This window comes from Anabrus simplex, chromosome 5 (assembly GCF_040414725.1).
Source record: "Anabrus simplex isolate iqAnaSimp1 chromosome 5, ASM4041472v1, whole genome shotgun sequence".
NCBI classification, from domain to species: domain Eukaryota; kingdom Metazoa; phylum Arthropoda; class Insecta; order Orthoptera; family Tettigoniidae; genus Anabrus; species Anabrus simplex.
The window spans coordinates 397,264,334-397,280,622 of record NC_090269.1 but is presented as its reverse complement, the minus strand read 5'-3'; the positions used below and the strand labels follow the sequence as shown (position 1 = coordinate 397,280,622).

The following is a 16,289-nucleotide window of genomic DNA, read 5'->3' as shown; positions in this document are numbered from 1 at the left end:
CATCTATTATCCAGCTAAACCTTCGTTTCCCTATTGAGAGAAAGTTAAACAACCATAATTAATGCCAGACAAAGCTTGAGGTCCTTCCAGCCGATAAACCACGCTCGGAAGTTAAGAGCCCCTGGTACCCCTTTCAGTCGTTTCTTACTGCAGTATTCCATCAAGTTGATTTAATTATTCCAGATTTTTGTAATTCCCGGCTGGGTCGGGAATTTCATTGGATACAAGGCTCCTTTGCTGTATGATTAGCATACTGATCTTAGGTTTACAAGGCCTTGGGTTCGATTCTGGGGGGTCGTGATGTTAACTGCGCATGATTAAGTTTTCTGGCTTGGGAACTAAGTGTTTTTGTCTTAATAAACTTCTCTTCGTCTACATAGACAAGGCCTTGAGTTCGATAGTGAATACATCTCTCCAAATAGAGTATGCTTCAGAACACCGTAAAACAAGGCCAAACCTACATCAAGTGTTAATCCAAATATACTGAGAAAAAGTTCAAGGAGGAGAAGAAGGATAAGAAGAAGAGGAAGAAGAAGAAATAACGTATTCTGTATTCTACATTCCGCGATTGAAACCATTGCGATGCCTTCCCTTAATAATTATTTACTGATTTGACTGCATCGTCCGCTATATTTTCACCATCTTTACTTACTGTTGTTCGCAAGCTCTCAGTAGCTGTTCCTTGATCAGCATTCCTGTATGCTAAAAATGAGCTTCAAAAACAGGTAACAAGAGTTCGCATAGAGAAAATTTATTTTATAGCAGACATATCGAGGTCCTATAACCGCTAACCTACGCTCAGAAGTTTAGAGTCTACTAGAACCCCTTTTAGTCGCTATTTGCAACTCTTGCCCAAGTTCCGAAAGTTAGACTGATAAAAACTAGTAGGCCATAAGTTATAAGTTATAAGCCTTGTGTACGAGACGACTTTGTGCCAAACGATCATGTAGTATTACAAAGCAGTATTATATAGACGAGAAAAGTGCATGTGACTAGTAACGTCATCGGTAACAAGCTTTGACCTGTAGCTAAAGACCCAGAGTTCACCAAGTCAGGAGTCTTGCGTCATAACACATTGTTGGCATTCCTTTACTTACAGCTTTATTCGCCTTAGCTCGCAGAGTCGTTATTTTTGCTGGGATGTACATGTCTTTACATTTACTGTAGTCAGTACACTCATTTCAATCAGGGTGAGGATATTTGAATTGCACTTAAGCTCTTAAATTTTGAGTTTGTCAGCTCCAGGTTTGAATCCTACGGAGTGGCATTTACTCTATTCAGCCACAACTCGGGCGGAAGTGCCCCACAAGAGTTGGCTAAGAAGATTACAGTAGATAAACGACAGCTTAGCACACATAATGCCTAGACTCAGCTAAAGACCCCGGGATCGCCAATGCAGACACCACCACCACCACCACCACCACCACCACCACCACCACCACCACCACCACCACCCCCCCCCCACAACAACATTCCTTGCTAGTTGCTTTACGTCGCACCGACACAGATAGGTCTTATGGCGACTATGGGACAGGGAAGGGCTAAGAGTGGGAAGGAAGCGGCCGTGGCCTTAATTAAGGTACATTTGCCTGGTGTGAAAATGGGAAACCACGGAAAACCATTTTCTGGGCTGCCGACAGTGGGGTTCGAACCTACTATCTCCCGAATATTGGATACTGGCCGCACTTAAGCGACTGCAGCTATCGAGCTCGGTCCACAACAACAACAACAACAACAACAATAACAACAACAACACAGGTTACTCGGCTCCTACCTAAGGCAAGGGTGTCCGTGAAGGAGCATTACTCTTCTAGGCCCCTACCTAGGGCAAGAGTGCTCCTAGAGGAGCTTTACTCTGCTAGGCCTCACCTGGGGCAAGGGTGTCCCTGGAGGAGCTTTAGTCTGCTCGACCCCATCACTTCGAAATGAAGTGTCCTATAAGAGCTGGCCAGGGATTTCAGACAGACAACAGCTTAGAACACATAATACCTAGACTCAGCTAAAGACCCCGAGTTCACTAACCCATGCTCTCTCAAGTCAGGTGCCCCTTTTAGTAGCCTCTTTCGACAGTATTCCATAAGATGACGACATCCTATTTTCTCAGGGTGTCAGAGGTCGTAGCGCGTGGTCCTCTATCTTGCCTAGGGAGCCCTAGCACAGCTACCCCCAGAGTTAGTTCCGTAAGAGCCTGTGTATGCCCATTTGCCCCTGTGCCCTAGCACAGCTCTCCCCGAATTAATCCCATAAAAGCCTGTGTATACCCATTTGCCCCTGTGCCCTACTATTCCTCTCCCCGAGTTAGTCCCATAAAAGACTCTGTATACCCATTTGCCCCCTGTGCCGTAGCACAGCTCTCCCCGAGTTAGCCCCTCCCCCCTTTATTCACCCTTATGACTAGCCGTATACCGTTGGTGCAATTCTACCCTTCCACCCTACCTCATAAAATTGAGCGGAGTGATGTCATCATAGTAGCGAGAGCTGAGCCAGATGTGCTAGAGGTGGATTGCGCGTGGCGGCCATCTTTCCCACTTGCCCCTGTGCCAGCTCCCCAGAGTTAGTCACATAAGAGACCGTGTATAGCCGCCATCTTGCCCATTTGTCCCTGTGCCAGCTCCGGCTCTTTTTCCCTACTAAGTTGCTTCAATCCAGTTCATATATGTATTTATTTTAATACAATGAGCCACGAAAACCTACGTTAATGAATCCTTAATAATGTGTAAGGCGATGTCACTTAGACAAGTTAAAGACATTCCGAAGTTTTTCATTCTTTTCTAGGTCAACAGCGGCACAGCAGCTTCCAGACAGTATTCCCATAACACACCAGTTTTTCAATAGAACATGATAGCGATGAGAGAGGTACGGTAGACAGAGTTCGTAGATGGTCCTGGTTGACTTCAGATGCCTGGACCCCTTTCAAAGCGAACTGTTAGATCTAATACAACAGCTTTTCCAACTCGCCGGTTTACTGCAACAATATCAGCTCGTTTTAAATATTCTTTAGAGGATTCACAGTTCACTTCTTCATGGGTTTCCCATCCTAACGATCTCGAGGATGAGGCTAAATCACTTCTCAGATTGTGATATTTTGACGTATTGTGATTACTGTCTCCTTTCCAAACCCAGTGTCAATATGTGAGGACCGAATTCAAATTTAATCTCTAAATATCAATGTAATTCAAATTTCCTAACAATTTCGGATAGAGTCTCAAATCCTGATGTCATAACGCTGACTGTAATCGCAGTGATTTTTTTTTTCTTTTCTGCCGGGCTGAGTGGCTCAGGCGATTGAGGCGCTGCCCTCTGACCCCAACTTGGCACGTTCGATCCACACTCATTCCGGTGGTATTGGGAGGTACTCAAATACGTCAGCCTCGTAACGGTATATTTAGAGGGACGTAAAAGAACTCCTTCAGGAGAACATTCCGGCATCAAAGCGTCTCCAAAAACTTCAAAAAGCAGTTAGTGGGATGTAAAATTATTAATTATTATTATTATTTATATTATTATTATTATTATTATTATTATTATTATTATTATTATTATTTCTACTTTAGTTTTGACCAACTGTGGACTACGTTAATTCGATTTCAGCTGCTTCTGGGCTTTGATCTGTGCCCGATAACCCTTCATTCTTTCACTCTGCAACCTTCTTCTCTCTTCCGTCCATGGTGTTTTGGTCCGCAAACTAACGTTTTCTTCCGGATGCTAACCTCATGTGGAGGTACTTATTCACTACTGCGCGTTTCTGTGGTGGTTTATAATGTGTTGTGATGTATGCAAATGAGCGTGTGTACTAAGACAATCACAAAATCCCAGTCCCCGAGCTAAACGAATTAATCAAACGCGCTTAAAATCGCCGACATGACCGGGAACCAAATCTGAGGCTTCTGACCATTCAGTCAAAGAGCCGGAATGTGGTTGAGCTGGAAAGTTCCCGGTAGAAGCTACATCCAGTTTGTAAAGGACGAAGATGTTGTATGCCACAGAAGGGTCTCTGTCGTGTCATTTCTCGGGCTATCTTGGTCCTCAGATTAAAAACTTAGCCTTTCGTGTTTGAGTAATTTGAAGATAAGCGTTGCTAAGCTACGGATTTTCCGGTTTAATCTATCTAAAGACAAAACTTCGTATGTATTATGTTCAACGTTTGTATAATTATTATTATTATTATTATTTTGCCGGGCGAGTTGGCCGTGCGGTTAGGGGCGCGCGGCTGTGAGCTTGCATCCGGGAGATAGTGAGTTTCTAATCCCATTGTCGGCAGTCCTGAAGATCCTTTTTCGTGGTTTCCCATTTTCACACCAGGAAAATACTAGTGTTGTACCTTAATTAAAGCCACTGCCGCTTCCTTCCAACACCTGGGCCTTTCCTATCCCATAGTCGCCATAAGACCTATCTGTGTTGGTGCGATGTAAAGCCACTAGCAAATATATATTGTCCTTATCAGAACAGAACTAAGGATGACGTATATGAACACATTATACCAGCAATCTCTGATAGTAAAAACCTGTATACTACTATAGGTGGTCAAAACGGCAGTGTTGGAAATCTAGACAATGATATAACTGTATTTATACACAAATTTAGACGTAGTGTCTGAAGAGGAAATCTCGCCCAGAAGACATTCCTCCAATCACAAAATAGATATTTCCATTAATCCATTGTCAAGGTCGTCTTTGGACTCTCATTCTTAGAATACATCCCACATTTTGGTCCGTTTTCGATGTATATTCAGTTTGATCCATCGCAATCATGAGCTCTTTATCTGAAGGAAGACAAATAAAAGTTTAGACTTCACAGTAAATTTAGGGTGCCAATAGAGTGGATGTGAAAGTTCGGTAAGGCAAACTTAACTTGTATTTCAGCTTAAAAACATTATCTTCTATTTAAGAACCAAATAAGTATGAAATTCCACTAAAAATATTGTGCCACGTGAACTGTGCCACTGCTGTCTAATACGCTCAGAAACCTCAACTTGAAAATTTATACGTAAGCGAACGGGGTAGAACAGGGCCTCTCAAACGCCCAAAATCTCACGCGTGCAGAGCGAGGCGCAAGAGCTCAGTGCACTGTGCATCGCTGCCGCTCGGCATGGCTCTGATCAACGCTTCGTCTCTGGGCTACTCGGCTAAGCTCGGCTCAACTCGCCTATACTCGGCTCAAGTCAGCCCGGATTTGGAGCGCTACGGCGCAAGTGGGGCAGAGGGAGACAGGCGGAGCGAGCGAGACAGGCGTGAGGAAAGAGAGAGTAAGCGCTATTGCTCCAAATCGAGGAGTGGGGTGTCTACACTCTGGTCAACCAAGCCAAGTCGTCTTCTGCACCGTGCACAGTGCATGCACCAGACGCATGCACTCTGAGAGGCCCTGGGGTAGAATATACACTGAGTGGCCAAACCTCACGGGAAGGGGTGTCCCATTAGAAAATATGTCGTGTACGACACCTGAGCGTTTTAGGTGAGCAGTCTGTCCCAGACCAGTGGCAACACGTCGCGAGTTAATCGACTTTGAACGTGGGATGATCATCGGCGCATGGCGGATGGGTCGTAGCATTGCAGAGATTGCACGCGACTTGGGATTTCAGAGGTCAACAGTGCCAAGGATGGATCGTCAATATCGCGGGAGAGGATGTTACCACCCACATAAACCGCCGAACGGGAAGACCACAGTTGTTAAATGAACGGACATCACGTTGCCTGCGCAGAACTATAGTTCAATTCTTATGAGTTTCGACTTTACATTTCAGCGTTGCCATTTGGTGGAGGTTAAGTGAATTAATAAACAGCCAATCATGATCAGCCGATCGCTCTGGTAGAACGCGTTAGACTCTAGTTATATTTACCAGTGTTGTCGATCTGTTATTTTCTGTACCATGTGATATCAGCTGTGTGTTGTATTGAGCTCAGTTCTTCCCGCGGTCTTTGTCCATTCACTCTGTCATTCTCGACAAAGCACCAGCACTCGCGACTAGAAATAATGAGTTAATTGAGCGGTTGAAGGAGCACAATACGAGGGCGAGTCAATAAATAAGTTGCAAAACTGAATTGAGGCAAGAATAATCAAAGTAACATTCTTACATTTATTTCACTTTTCCACACATTCACCCTGTACATTCAGGCACTTATCCCATCTCTTTACAAGTCCTTTAAAGCCAGCAGAAAAGAAGTCCTTTGGTTGCTGTCGCAGCCAACGTGTAACCTCATAGATTACGGGATCATCTGTATCAAAATGACGGCTATCCAAATGATTTTTTAGGGGACCAAATAGATGAAAATCACTGGGGGCTAAGTCAGGAGTTGATCCAAACGCTGCAATGTGGTTGCAGTTGACACCTCCGCAGGACGACCAGGACGCTCCCCATCCCTGATGCTTTTCCTTCCATGGTTACATTTCTGGATCCAATTGAACACGGCTTTCCGTGAGAAACAGTTTTCACCATAGACGGGAAGCATTTCTTCTGTGGACAGTCCTTTGCCTATAAAAAATGCACAACTCCACGCTGTTCTTCTCGTGTACAGTCATGCAACACATGTGCCATCGTGCACTAACAGCCTCTGACTGACTGAGTGCCTGCGAGATGTCGTACGACAAGCATACATATGCCGCCATCTGCTGGCAAAACTGGCGCGCGTAACTTCAAATGGTATATGACACACACACACACACACACGCGCGCACACACACACACACACACATGTTTGCGACTTATTTATTGACTCACCCTAGTATTTTGGTCCACGATAACATAAGGAAGAAGGGGAACTTTTGCACCTTGTGAAACAAAAAGCTCTAGTACCCATTTTACAGGGTAGATGAAATAGCCTAGAGAGTGAAACCTCAACAGACGATGACAATGCAGACAGTGGCTCAGAAATGAATGGTGTATCCCTTTTGTAGGATTTATTTCTTTCCGTAGGAGAAAATGAAACTGTCAGCAACGCGAGATTTTCTAGATGGTGAGTAGAAATTTCATTTCATTTTCGTGCGTTTTATCTGTTTCAGCATTGATCTTTTTATTCTATCTTATAGCCTTATCTTACATATGTTATGTGTTATTGCTCATCATATGATTTTACTACAAAGAATAATTGATTCTGGACTTATATGCGAGTATATACATTTCCGTTCGTGTTGTGCGTTGTGAATCAGCTGTTTGTTCTCGCAACAATTTGGCACCAATGTCTGACTTCCGGTTGATTGTCAAGTCGAAATTCATAGAAACTATATACTGGGCTCTCGACGGGCTACTGCGAGTCAGATCACCGTCCAGTTGAATGTTGGGAGTCAGGAACTTATTTCTACCAGGACTGTAAGGAGACAACTGCACCGCATAGGCTTCAGCAGCGGACCACCAACTCGTGTCCCTTTGCTGACACTCGACACAGAGCTCAACGACGTGCATGGGCCTACGAACATCGGAAATGGACCATGGAACATTGGCGGCGTGTGGTATGGTCCGATGAATCCCAGTTCCAGTTGTATCGAGCTGATGGGCGCGTGAGAATGTGGAGTATCCCCAATGAAGCTATGGATCCTACCCTTCAACAAAGTTGTGTCCAGGCGGGAGGTGAATTAGTTCTCCTATGGGTGGCGTTATCATGATCGTAATTAGGCCCCATTGTCCGGCTGCAGGGAGCGCTGATAGATGCACATTATGTGGAAATTTTTACAGACTGTCTGCATCCCTATCTGGCCCTAGACTACTCTGATGGAGATGCCATGTTTCAACAGTAAAATGCGCCATGTCACCGCTCTGTGATGGCACGCAGGTAGTTAGAGGAGCACTCCAGTGAAGTTACGACCATGGATTTGCCCTCCAGATCCCCGGATCTTAATCCAATCAAGCATTTATGGGATGCTGGTATACGCTCCATCAACCCCGTACCAACTAAACAAGACCAATTGTGGGTAGCAGTGCGAGATGCATGGGTCCAGATCCCTCCGGAACGATTCCAACACCTTGCAGAGTCGATGCCCCGTCGTATTGCTGCCGTTTCTAGTGCTCACGGGGGAGCAAGTCCTTATTAACTTCACATTCAGTGTCTTCCCATGACTTTTGGCCACTCAGTGTATAATCTCCCTCGCTGATCAAAAAGATAATGAATTCCTGGGAGAGTCGCTGAAAACGGCAGCTGAGTGAATATGGGATAAAATGGATTTAATCCAGTTCAATTTAAATTAGGGCTGGAAAAGAAACTTCATGTAACAAAGAATATTTACTTACTTGGTGTTACATAGGATACCCATGTAGACAGGTCCATTGGCGTTCATATCACACTTTCCTTCGGTAAAACTCTTCCAATCATCGCATTTGACAGCAGGAAAGGCTTCCTCATAGAGGACTGATTCAGAATAATATTCCCAAGAGCGTTGGTGGTTGCACAGTACTGTGAACATAAAATATTAGGAGGATTATTTATTTATTAGCAGTTACCCATGGACTCCTCCCACAATGTATCATGTTGTTTACCTTTCACATTTTCAAGTTGATAGAATAATACACACGATCTGTTGTGATAATAGGACGTAATATTATATCAACAAAATTCATGGTGTATAGTAACTATACCGATAGAAAGATATCAGTGATGCTTATCGCTATGGTACAATCGGATTGGCGGATAAAATATTAAAATGAGGTTACATTTTTACTTCCGGGTGTGCGATTCAAATTAACGAACTTGCCGTATTTTCTATGCTAGAGCATAAGCCACTGCTGTGCTTCATGGAAGAGAAGTGATGGAAGGGGAAGTGGGGAGTATGCATAAGTTTCCTCGTTCGACTCGCACGGGATTGTCCTCGTCTCTTACAGGCAATATCCACAGCTCGTGGACAGAATCTAATAGCAAGAGTTGTGTATAATAAGTATAAGTATGACAGTAAGAACTGAAATGTTAACAAAAATAGAAATGAGAGGGATTATTTGGTGACTGATGGGAGTATATAAGAATAAAGACTTAAGACAACTGAGGAAAATCGATGCATTTTATGCAATAAAGGTATGGAAGTGGCTCATCTACTAAAAGATTTTAACAAAAGATCAGAGAGAAATACACTGATAAGCCAGAACATTATGATCACCTGCCTGCTATATATATAAACCCGTCCAGGCAATAGCAGCGTCACCTGACTGCTAGTCAGACACGCGCGCGATGCATGTATTATCAGTGAGCGTACTGTCCGTGTGTAGAAGGGGAAGACGCGATCCATCTGAGTTTGACCGAGGGCAGATTGTGATGGCTCGGAGGTTCGGCACGAGCATTTCGGAAACTGCACGACTTGTCGGTTGTTGGAGGAGTGCTGTGGTGAGTGTCTTCAACAAGTGGCGAAACCAAGGTGAAACCACGTCCAAACGTCGAAGGTTTGGGTGGCCACCCCTCATTACAGGTCTCGGACGTCGTATGCTGGGCAGACTGGTACAACAGGACAGGCTGCGAACTGTGGCAGAACTAACATCAGACTTTAATGCTGGGCAGAGTACAAGCGTGTATGAACACACAGTGCACCGAACACTCCTAAGAATGAACCTCCACAGTCGATGACCCATATATGTGCCAATGTTAACACCACGACATCGGCAACTACAACTGAAATGCGCACGTGACCATCGTCACTGGACGTTGGCCGAGTGGCAGAACGTTGCAGGGTCTGATGAATGTCGACACCTTCTTCATCATGCCGATGGGAGGATACGAATCCGTCGTCTTCCATGGCAACAGCTCCTTGACACCTTTACAGCGGGACGGAGACAAGCTGGCATTGGCTCAATTATGCTTTAGGGAACAATCTAGTGGGCATCCATGGGTACAGTGGAGCTCGTGAAGGGCACAAGGATGGCCGAGAAGTATCGTACACTGGTTGCAGACCACGTACACCCTTTCATGACGATCATGTTTCACAACGGCAGTGGCGTTTTTCAACAAGACAATGTGCCATGTCACAAGGCCAGGAGTGTGATGGAACGGCTCGGGAAACTCAGTGGCGTGTAGCAATTGATGTGTTGTCCCCTCAACTCGCCATATCTTAACCCGATCGAACATATCTGGGATGTGATTGAACGTGGCGTAGGTGCTCATCGACGACCCTACTCCGGAATTTACGGGAATTAGGTGACTTGTGGGTGCAGATGTGGTGCCAACTTCCTCCAGCGACCTACCAAAGCCTCACTGCTTCCATGCTAAGACGCGTCGCTGCTGGTATCCGTACCAAAGGTGGACATACTGGCTATTAGGTAGGTGGTCATTATGTTCTGGCTGATCAGTGTATTTAGATGGGAAAGAGATGGGTAAAACCGAAAATGAACTTAGCACTATTGTTAACTTTTAGGGGGAACAGCGGAAAAACGTAATATTGTAAGAAGAATGTGAGAAATATATTAAAAGATAATGCAAAAAGTGAAAATTCATATAGCTACTAGTATGGAATTTTATGAGAAGGTACCTGTACATAAATAAACTCTTGCGGCACGGAATACCCGAATCGTCGGTGTTTTTGAAAAATTTGGGACGTAAAGCAAAATTATTAAAAGCAACCTCAGATGCCCTAGATTTTCAATGATGTTCTCTCTGCGAGCTGAACCTAGCTTACTATGAGCATCGCTCCTCAAATGTCTTCCTAAATCTCACCACAATAAAACCATTCAGGAGCATTCTCAGATGGCCTAGACATGGATTGGTAATGTTAGATTTCGAACGAACATTTTCCAAGGGCAGCTCCGTTTTTAGTTGCAATAGGAAAATGCACCAACTCTCAAAATTGTTACAACCTACCTATTGAACCCCTAGATAAGTTACAGTTAACGGTACGTTTTGCGACTTAATCGGCGAAATAATAAACTTCGAAGGGAAAAAGCACGAAAGAAATAGTGCATAGTATCACTCAAAGGAAATATAATCCAGGTTGCCGGATGAGCACTCGGATACATACGGAGAATTTAAGGAAGAAAGTAAGACAGTTAAGAAAGTTGACATTAATTGAAGATAGGACAATAACTGAGCATTGCCGGATGGGAAAAATATGTAAATAACATGTTGATGTATTGAAAAAATGAAATACTCCTCACTAAATTTTGACGGATTCAAGAAAGCGGTAATAGAGGAGAAATTTAGCGCAGGGTTTCTTAGGTATTCAGATAAAAAGATGGCTTACGGTGTTATAACTTAAACCTAACGAGGCAAGGCTGAGCCAAGAAATTAAAACATAGAATGGAAGTAGAATAGAAAAAAATACAGTGAAAAGTATAGCAAATGCCAGAAAACACCTTACGGTGAGAAATACTGGGCTATACCTCGCGTTACTGTAAAAATATTAAGAGCCACACTTAGTAGTATTTGAAGACAAATGTAACCTCAAACGGTATTCCGCAATTATCCCACAGAATAGCAGCTTGACGACTCTCTCACCTTCCACCCAATGAACAACCACAAGTAGCCAGAGACGTTGCCACGGCTGCCTATATCCAAGAGATACAGTAAAAAATTTAATATGAAGAGACGTTTCACATGTAGTCTACAGATTTTACATAAAATGAATACTGTATGAACAAATATCAAATAACTCGTTTGATCTCCCTATAAACCCCAGTTTATTCAGTGATTTTTAAATTAAATGCATATCAAAACCTGCTCTTGGATGAGTATACTCTAAATATGAAGTTTGGTCAAGATTTATCACCCCGTTTCGCCGTGATGGTGGAACAAACAGACACGAAAGTTAAAAACCACTGTTACGGTCTTGAGTTGACCTACCTGGGATAATATCTGAGAAATTTGCAAAATAAAACGAAATTACGGATAGTGGACCCCTAAAACTTTATTTATATAGAAGATTATCACATTAAAAGTGAAAACGTTTACTTACCGGTATCGATTCCACATCCAGGCTGTGGAGATCGTCCGCCATTTGGATAGAAATCTATAGCAAGGGCAGGCGATAAGTCTCCAAGGAAACCTATATCTGTATGAATGATGTCCACCATTTCTGCAACTTTCTCGTCGAGAGGGCGTCTCAGACCTGCTATGTTAAAGGCGGAGGGATCTAGAGCTGAAACATCAAAGTGTTTATTTTAATATATTGTACCTTCTACGTATTCTAATTTACATCCTGTTATACTATCGGAAAGAAGGTATCACTATGGCCAGGATTTTTATCTAAAACCGAAGTTCGAAATATTTACATGAAAACGTAGTAAATATCAGTGAAATGTATACTACAGTATGTAATATTCATAAAATATATAATTAATGCACTAAATATTCGTTTATACCTTTTCTTATGACTTATGGTTATGAAAAGTTCACCGGACGAAAAATTAGTCACTTAGTGCGCACGTAGTGATGGATCGTTAAACCTGTACAGATGGCGCAGCAAAGGAGTCCAGTGCTCAAACGCACGCGCACTGCCTCTACGAAAGCATAAGGCAGCAGCGATCAGTGAGGCATTAATGTAGAGGTGTTACAAACGGTTATTTTTGTGTAACTGCTACATCTGTCACTGCTACAATAAGGTAACTGTGAAAAGTATTAGTGAAAAATAACGTCCACCGTTACTGACCTTTTACCGGTCACACATTGGTGTTCTGTGCGGTCACAGCATGGTCACGGCTTCAAGCTTGTCTCCGTATAACGTCCAACGTTATTCACCTTTTACTGGCCACAGCCTGGTCACGGCTTCAAGCTTGTTCCCTTACAGCTGTGTTGCAAATTGCCATTCATTCACTCGCACATGCGCCCACGCATCATTACACACACTGTTGAACAGCAAAACACGCATTCCTATTTGTTATAAAGTTATCAAGAGGCAGACAGTGGATGAAATTAGAAGACAACATAGCATCTTTTTCTGAAATCTAGAGGAGTGAGTTTGACAATGCCCCAGTTAAGGATGGAAGACTAGAAATGATCTGTCTGCCAAACCTGGCACAAACCGGTACAAGAGGATCGCTTGAGTAAAATAAAGTACCGGTAATATTGTGTTATTTTGTTATAATGAATTGTGTGAAACAAATTAATAAAAACTTCAGTGGGTAAAGAGACGTTATCACTGTTTTTACATTAGTGTAGCCAACGCTGTCATTCTTTTTATCGTAACAGAAATTATATCTAATATTAACTCTGAAAGGAATTGAGGGCAGTGGGAAAGTTCTGTCAAAGTGAAATAGTATTAAAAAATGCTTTTTATCTACGTTCATTCTATAATATCAGAATGGAAAGTTAGCATAATAATTCATTTATGGTACAAGAAAAATTATACGGGTGAAACTTATAACAATATTATAATGTAGGTAGCCTTGCGCGATGTCCGAGTCAGCGATTACCCCGGAACAGTTGAATGTGTCATAACAGTTTACAGTTTAGTTACCAGATGACAGCAGGAACTTAAAGCAATCTCCTACGAAAGCGCTCTCACTTGGAAGACATGCGTACTATCTGAAGGTCACATTCTGTGTCTGTCATCTGCTACTAGTGACAGGTCCCCACTTCCCAGTTACTGTTTTCACTAGTACGTTTTTCTGTTGTCGTTACTCGATAACCTGTTATTTCTCGTCCTCGTTACATTTGCAACCGTGACAGGCATGTAACTGGGACCATGTAACTGCTACGTTATTTTTCAGCCATATCTACATTAATGTTTCAAGCGGACAGTGTACATGAACATGGGTAGATGTAAGGATGTGACAGAGTGACAAAAGGGCGCAACCGTGTTTGGCCGTGTGAAGTTAGTGGATTTGTTGGTGTTTTTTAACGGACTGTTTAACGTGACTACAAGCAATGGTGTACGGCACGTGGCCACAAATCACGATGTCAGATCCTGACTGAGAGGGACCGGAGACGCGTTTCGCGACTTTGGAATCAAAATCGCCTCCAAACCCGACAGTCAGTGAATTAAGGTCCTTCCCAACCTGTTATCGAGACAATATTGCGATGGGAACTTCATGCAATGAACATGTGGAGTCGGTCACCTCACAGGAGGCTATTGCCAACACTGGCACATGTGGAGTCGCTCACCTCACAGGAGGCCATTGCCAACACTGGCACATGTGGAGTCGGTCACCTCACAGGAGGCCATTGTCAACACTGGCACATGTGGAGTCGGTCACCTCACAGGAGGCTATTGCCAACACTGGCACATGTGGAGTCGGTCACCTCACAGGAGGCTATTGCCAACACTGGCACATGTGGAGTCGGTCACCTCACAGGAGGCCATTGTCAACACTGGCACATGTGGAGTCGGTCACCTCACAGGAGGCTATTGCCAACACTGGCACATGTGGAGTCGGTCACCTCACAGGAGGCTATTGCCAACACTGGCACATGTGGAGTCGGTCACCTCACAGGAGGCTATTGCCAACACTGGCACATGTGGAGTCGGTCATCTCACAGGAGGCTATTGCCAACACTGGCACATGTGGAGTCGCTCACCTCACAGGAGGCTATTGCCAACACTGGCACATGTGGAGTCGGTCACCTCACAGGAGGCCATTGCCAACACTGGCACATGTGGAGTCGCTCACCTCACAGGAGGCTATTGCCAACACTGGCACATGTGGAGGCGGTCACCTCACAGGAGGCCATTGTCAACACTGGCACATGTGGAGTCGGTCATCTCACAGGAGGCTATTGCCAACACTGGCACATGTGGAGTCGGTCATCTCACAGGAGGCTATTGCCAACACTGGCACATGTGGAGTCGGTCATCTCACAGGAGGCTATTGCCAACACTGGCACATGTGGAGTCGGTCACCTCACAGGAGGCTATTGCCAACAGTGGCACATGTGGAGTCGGTCACCTCACAGGAGGCTATTGGCAACACTGCCACATGAAGCTGCGCCGAACGTGGACAGTAACTGACAGGCGGAACGTAATAATGTCTTACGAAATACTTTCTTTCTATCCCAATGACGCACGCCGTCGAGTGTACCGAAGGTCAAATGAAACATTTCATCCTCGATGTGTGCAAGAACAAGTTCAAGCTGGAGGTGGGTCTGTGATGTCTTTGGGGTGTTTTTTATGTCTTGGATGAGGTGAGCACTAACATGAAACAGCATGCTTATTTAAACAGTCCGGATGATCAGCTGTTGTCTTTCAGTCAACATCTGCATGATGAGTATGCTGTTCTTACTCCGATTTTTCAAAATGACAACAGCAAACTTCATCAGGCTGGACTCGTATGTGACTGGTTTTATGAACGCTTCGCCACCCTATTACATCTTGATTGGCCTGCAAAATCAATTGACTTGAACCCCATCAAATCCAGAATAGGAGTTACGCGGTATTACATTAAGCTTGAAATGATTTCTCCGGAGTTGACTAATTTGTTGTCCAGTGAGCTCATAAGACAATATAATGATTTTAAGAGCCTTCATATTTTATGATACAGTCATCGTTGTTGTATTGGTTAATGTATACAGTCTACTGCTTTCATATTTCGGCGGTATTAAATAATCAAATTAAAGGTATAATCAAAATATTTCAAACATTTAAACATAATGTTATGTACTGCAAATCGCGGAGTATATTACACAACGTATTGTTGTAGCTAATCTCCTATTACCCTAATGTACTGAAAATGACACAAATAAATGTTACTAAATAAAGTTAATCTGTCCTTAAACCGCTATTATGTGATGCACCAGGCCAGCGTATTCGAAACATATACATAACAGCACTATCTGCACCAACAAACTGTACAGGCCATTACCCAGGTTAAGCCAGTACGAGAAAAGCCCAAGGTGAAAGTGGACCCACAAACATCTGACACCCTTAACACAACAACTAAGGAAGTGGCTAACAAGACACTTACCTCAAGTTGTGAAGGTGTTACCCAGAGCCCATGAAACGTGTCGATGAGGTGCTCATGCACGAATGTTATTCAGAATATAGTTAGTAATTGTTTGTACCATTGGAGTTAATTATGAACCTAGGGGCAGTTCCTACCTATTTCGTCGTTTTGAGAAGGTTAGGTAAGGCCTGAAGCAGATGTACCAGTACGCAGCTTTATGTACAGTACACGCCCTGGGAGAGAAAGAATTATCATGCCTCGTCAAACTTCGAGGGATCAATTCAGGTGAACTCTGGCGCTCATACTACGGACATACAGTAATTTAAAAATATATTTTGAATTATATTTCATATTTGATTATTTTAATCATGTTGCAAAGATTATTATTATTATTATTATTATTATTATTATTATTATTATTATTATTATTATTATTATTATTATTATTATATTGTTAACTAGCAAGATACACGTGCTTCGCTATGTTATACCGAATTTATAATTAAATACTTAA

At 43.3% G+C, this 16,289-nt stretch overlaps 1 protein-coding gene across 1 annotated transcript in view; it reads right to left on the bottom strand.

Moving 5' to 3' along the window:
- Positions 1-16,289, bottom strand: part of LOC136874566 (pancreatic triacylglycerol lipase) — a 145,597-nt gene that overhangs the window by 11,471 nt on the left and 117,837 nt on the right. The window contains exons 7-8 of the mRNA XM_067148203.2: positions 11,854-12,036; positions 8,219-8,381 (exon numbers count right to left, since the gene is read on the bottom strand). Of these exons, the coding sequence (XP_067004304.2) occupies positions 8,219-8,381; positions 11,854-12,036 (346 nt within the window). The remainder of the gene's footprint in view (positions 1-8,218; positions 8,382-11,853; positions 12,037-16,289) is intronic.